At 40.3% G+C, this 5,458-nt stretch overlaps 1 protein-coding gene across 1 annotated transcript; it reads left to right on the top strand.

Annotated features, from left to right (window-relative positions):
- The first annotated feature begins 3,165 nt into the window (after positions 1–3,165).
- On the top strand, positions 3,166–4,846 carry LOC108368059 (arylsulfatase J-like). The gene is made up of 4 exons (XM_017622814.1): positions 3,166–3,199; positions 3,385–3,609; positions 4,011–4,341; positions 4,417–4,846. The coding sequence occupies exons 1-4, from the start codon at positions 3,166–3,168 to the stop codon at positions 4,844–4,846; spliced, it is 1,020 nt and encodes a 339-aa protein (XP_017478303.1).
- The last annotated feature ends 612 nt before the right edge of the window (positions 4,847–5,458 follow it).

The following is a 5,458-nucleotide window of genomic DNA, read 5'->3' as shown; positions in this document are numbered from 1 at the left end:
GCACTGTTTACGTATGTAAAGTGCAACGCGAATAACTGACCAGAGACTATCGATAGCGGACAACGAGCCCACGATAATACGGCGGGCGTGGAAAAATAAAGCGCTCCTCATCATATTTACCTGCATACATACATAAATACATAAAAAGGCATTACTCATAATCGTATTCAATCATCATAACACTAGACTATTAATAACATAATATTTTGCATATCTTCTAGTTAGCAATTAGTGCGTGTATAACGGCATTTTTGTATACAAAATGCATGTGGCATATAAATAAGAAAAGTATGTAGTTAACTCAAAGATTTAGGAAACGCTATGGCAATCCTAAAATCACACCAAAACCCATTTAATATTCTCATTTTCATTATCTCGTATATTTTTTTTATCCATCTATTCACATTCCTCATCTGCACGTAAAAGTAGTCACATTCCTTTGACTGTGTTCAATTAACTTAAATGTATTGTTGATATCACAAACATCTATATCTTATATAACTCATTTAATTGTGAGTCTATGCTAAGTTGTGCTCCTTACCTTCTAAATATTCGTTTTTTATTTTGTTTTATACTATGTATTACTTATAACTTAGGTTATGTTAAATCAATGAAATGGACAAGCAAATGTTACAATAAAACACAAAAATATTGAAGTTTTTTATACAAAATGGTATTATCATTTAGTAGCCGACAACTCATAAAATTTGTCCCGCAATCTCACTATCGACCACATCGCCAAAGTTTGTCCATACGTAATTATGTAGGCGCGGATCACCACGGGGATCGTCTGGTTTATTGGCGGCGGGCACAGCAGTCTCATTGAAGTGTTCAAGTTCATCTAAAAGGATTTTCAGTATGTGTGGATATCTGGAAGTAGAAGAAAAAAATGTGTAAAAGTCCATGCTTGAAAGAAGATGGCTTGACAGGGTTAACTACGAACCTAACCTCACCTAAACGAAACTTACTTAACCTAACCTAGCCTACCCTAACCTAATATAAACTTTTGCCCATAAAGCGCACCCGTGCCTATTCGTTCTCGCGTCTGTGAAGCTCCACTTTCGAAACGACGCGAATATTTGATCGAAGACCTGAGTATTCTTACTTTGGTGCTTAGGAACCTATGCGTTCAGTTTCTAAGAACTCAGCAAGTCAATACAATTAACTGAGTTATTTAAGTCTATTCTTGAGTGGCTGAGTGTGATACATTGGTAACGAAAGGGCAGGGTGACTAACTTAAATAGCCTGCAGAGGCTATTAATTTTGTTTAACTCTGAAAATGTTCGTTAGCCTAAATTCAGATAAAATAAAGTATGTAATAAAGATTAACAGGAGGAACATATTCAGGCTAGCCATATTGTTTTCATTCAGCACTTGGTATCCCCAATAAAAGAGAGACTCGAAGTTCCCTTGACTACTTGTGGACTTCTCTTGGAAAGATGGCCCTCTAGGCGGGGGGAAGGCCAGGGCATTTGCCACTGCGAGGTCATTCTGGCCGAGGGCGGACCAGGGCGGCCTAGGGATATCCTTAGACTCGAAAAGTCGTATCTCTCGATTCTGTAAGGTGTACTAAGAGATCACTGTCCTATCGGGGTTCATGCGGTGAGATTACATATTTTCACATTTCAACGGAAAACGTCCTGATGACACTTAGCTTACGGTGTGAGATTTCTGAGGCTAAAGACGTGCATAAGCCTCTCTGTGTCCTCAAATAACAATTATCTCAAGGCTGACTAAATGTCATAAAAATGCAATTAGAAACAACTCGTATCAATTAGCGTCAGTAGGATATTATATGTAAGGCAAAGCTTACATTTTCCTAAATCTCAGAAGGTCTGGTTAGTTATTTGCTTTCCATAAGCGGTTACGACTGCTGACAAACACCTGACTGTGATCGACACATATGACAAATCCATTGTGTTCCTGCCTTCAAGAGGTTGAGGCGCCTGAAAAATGATTGTGTCTCATTTATTCCTCTGCCGTAGCCTGTGGTTAGTTACGCGGCAGTTCGATCTACTAGCTTAACTGTCCCCATTCTGAGTTATCATGATGAAGGTGTTTTAAATGAAGAGGTCAAAGATCCAACGAAGACTGCCTAGGCTGGCTGCACAACACTGTCGTGTAGCCTTACAAGGCGTATAAAGGTGTCCAGACCTCTGGGAAAACTAAGTGTACTAAGAAAATTAAATAAACCCTACCAGCAATACCAAAAAAAAAAAATTTATACACTCTTAACTTAAAAAGAATTCCCTCTAATCTTTATTAGCCATGTATCAGTAGGAAGGAACGATACCACAAATCTTATCGCAGCTGTTTAAAAATCAGAGAGCTAATTTTTTTCGAAATATGAGGTTTTTCAGAGAGCGTAATATAGGCCATTGGAATAAAATTTTTAGCTTATTCGAAATTTCTATAGAAACAAATTCTTTTCGACGTCACTTNCCCAATAAAAGAGAGACTCGAAGTTCCCTTGACTACTTGTGGACTTCTCTTGGAAAGATGGCCCTCTAGGCGGGGGGAAGGCCAGGGCATTTGCCACTGCGAGGTCATTCTAAGTGTAGAAAATTAAATAAACCCTACCAGCAATACCAAAAAAAAAAAATATTTATGCACTCTTAACTTAAAAAGAATTCCCTCTAATCTTTATTAGCCATGTATCAGTAGGAAGGAACGATACCGCAAATCTTATCGCAGCTGTTTAAAAATCAGAAAGCTAATTTTTTTTCGAAATATGAGGTTTTTCAGAGAGCTTAATATAGTCCATTTAACTAAACATTTTAGCTTATTCGAAATTTCTATAGAAACAAATTCTTTTCGACGTCACTCNACGGTTAGCTTGAAAAATAGTAGATGAGCGCTCTTGCAGCAGACATGCAGGCGGCATTGTCACTCTTACTTGGTCTACATTTGCATTATGCAAATTTTTAATTAGATAATTGATTTGAATTCCATAACAAAATGAGCGTTAATTATGCGATTAATTTGCATGTGTAACTATGAGAAAGCCAACACAACATCAAACTGATTTTGTTTAGAAAACAATGCATTTTTGAGTAACGCGATCGCGGCTCTTTCTTTGTCTTTTACCTGCAAATCGTCGCCTTCCCATATCCTCGATTTTATCTAACTTTGCCACTGCTTCATCTGGCGCCGGTAGTGGATTATATGGATTTGCTGAGTGCACTGCAGCGTGCGCAACGTAGAGGAAGAGCGGTTGTGCGGTTGCATTATGATCGGCTATCACTCTTACTCCGGTTCGCGCCGTTAGTTGAGCTTGACGACAAATATTGAGAGATTATTTGACTTTAGGCAGGCATAGAGCTTCTGTGGGAGTTAACCATCCAACAATACTTATTTGTATTCTATTCTACTACACACTTTCAGGCATGGACATTGGCTATGACTTCCATGGCAAGTATACCACCGACATAGTAACCGATGAGGCGGTAAGAGTGATAGCCGATCATAATGCAACCGCACAACCGCTCTTCCTCTACGTTGCGCACGCTGCAGTGCACTCAGCAAATCCATATAATCCACTACCGGCGCCAGATGAAGCAGTGACAAAGTTAGATAAAATTGAGGATATGGGAAGGCGAAGATTTGCAGGTAAAAGACAGAGAAAGAAGCCGCGATCGCGTTACTCAAAAATGCATTGTTTTCTAAACAAAATCAGTTTGATGTTGTGTTGGCTTTCTCATAGTTACTCATGCAAATTAATCGCATAATTAACGCTCATTTTGTTATGGAATTCAAATCAATTATCTAATTAAAAATTTGCATAATGCAAATGTAGACCAAGTAAGAGTGACAATGCCGCCTGCATGTCTGCTGCAAGAGCGCTCATCTACTATTTTTCAAGCTAACCGTTCATCGCGCGTTATGAGTCAACGAACTTTGCGCATTTGTGGGTCGACTAAATGTTCTTTAGTATTTGTTGTATTTGTTGCTTGTACTACGACACCTTCTTCTTCTTTTCTTTCTAATATTTGCCCCATTTTTCTCGACAGCTATGCTCACACAACTGGATCAGTCTGTCGGGCGTATCGTGCAGGAATTGCAAGCGCATAAAATGCTACAAGACTCCATCATCGTATTTAGCACAGACAATGGTGGCCCACCGCAAGGTTTCAATCTCAATCACGCTTCAAATTGGCCGCTGCGTGGCGTTAAAAATTCTGTGTGGGAGGGTGGCGTGCGTGGCGCAGCGTTGCTATGGTCGCCGCGTCTACAGAGCCGGCCGCGTGTAGCCGAACAGCGTATGCATATTGTCGATTGGCTGCCAACATTGTTGAGCGCAGCAGCGGCAGGTGGCGACGCTGTACAAAAGCACCAGCAGCCGTGAGTATGATAATTACCTACGAACACTTATTTGTGTGATTTGTTCACTCGTTTACTTTTCCGCTTATCGCTTAGTAACGCTACGGCTGCTCTGGACGGCGTTAGCATTTGGAATGAGCTGTCGCGTGATGAACTATCACCGCGTCGCACCATTCTCCATAATATCGACGATATTTGGGGCAGCGCAGCACTCACTATGGGCGATTGGAAGCTTGTCTATGGCACAAATTATCCCACCATGTGGAATGGTTGGTATGGTCCGCCGGGCGTGCGCGATGCTAACGCTTATGATTTAAAGACGCTACAACGTTGCCCCGTTGGTCACGCTTTGGCCAGTTTGAATATGACACCCAGCGTGGCGGAGGTGATACGCATGCGGAAGGCAGCGACAGTGGAGTGCGTGCTGGAGGTGCCGCCGAATGCTTGTGATTATCAGGAGAAGAAGCCATGCCTTTATAATGTGCGCGACGATCCGTGCGAGTATTACAATCAGGCTGAGAAGTGAGTGACGTCGAAAAGAATTTGTTTCTATAGAAATTTCGAATAAGCTAAAATGTTTAGTTAAATGGACTATATTAAGCTCTCTGAAAAACCTCATATTTCGAAAAAAAATTAGCTTTCTGATTTTTAAACAGCTGCGATAAGATTTGCGGTATCGTTCCTTCCTACTGATACATGGCTAATAAAGATTAGAGGGAATTCTTTTTAAGTTAAGAGTGCATAAANTTTTTTTTTTTTTGGTATTGCTGGTAGGGTTTATTTAATTTTCTACACTTAGAATGACCTCGCAGTGGCAAATGCCCTGGCCTTCCCCCCGCCTAGAGGGCCATCTTTCCAAGAGAAGTCCACAAGTAGTCAAGGGAACTTCGAGTCTCTCTTTTATTGGGGATACCAAGTGCTGGATGAAAACAATATGGCTAGCCTGAATATGTTCCTCCTGTTAATCTTTATGTTGTTGCATACTTTATTTTATCTGAATTTAGGCTAACGAACATTTTCAGAGTTAAAAAAAATTAATAGCCTCTGCAGGCTATTTAAGTTAGTCACGCTGCCCTTTCGTTACCAATGTATCACACTCAGCCACTCAAGAATAGACTTAAATAACTCAGTTAATTGT

The sequence above is a fragment of the Rhagoletis zephyria genome, unplaced genomic scaffold (assembly GCF_001687245.7).
Source record: "Rhagoletis zephyria isolate East Lansing unplaced genomic scaffold, Rhagoletis_zephyria_1.1 Rzeph_scaffold_02939, whole genome shotgun sequence".
Classification (NCBI taxonomy): Eukaryota; Metazoa; Arthropoda; class Insecta; order Diptera; family Tephritidae; genus Rhagoletis; species Rhagoletis zephyria.
The sequence above is the reverse complement of the archived record's forward strand: the minus strand, read 5'-3'. Positions and strand labels throughout refer to the sequence as shown.

What these genes read in the sequence shown, in the direction of transcription:
- LOC108368059 (XM_017622814.1), top strand. Translation starts at nt 3,166, where the DNA reads ATGGATTTGCTGAGTGCACTGCAGCGTGCGCAAC. An exon ending in TGCACTGCAGCGTGCGCAAC is followed by an intron (nt 3,200 to 3,384) that starts GTAGAGGAAGAG and finishes ACACACTTTCAG; the next exon opens with GCATGGACATTGGCTATGAC. An exon ending in GGGAAGGCGAAGATTTGCAG is followed by an intron (nt 3,610 to 4,010) that starts GTAAAAGACAGA and finishes TTTTCTCGACAG; the next exon opens with CTATGCTCACACAACTGGAT.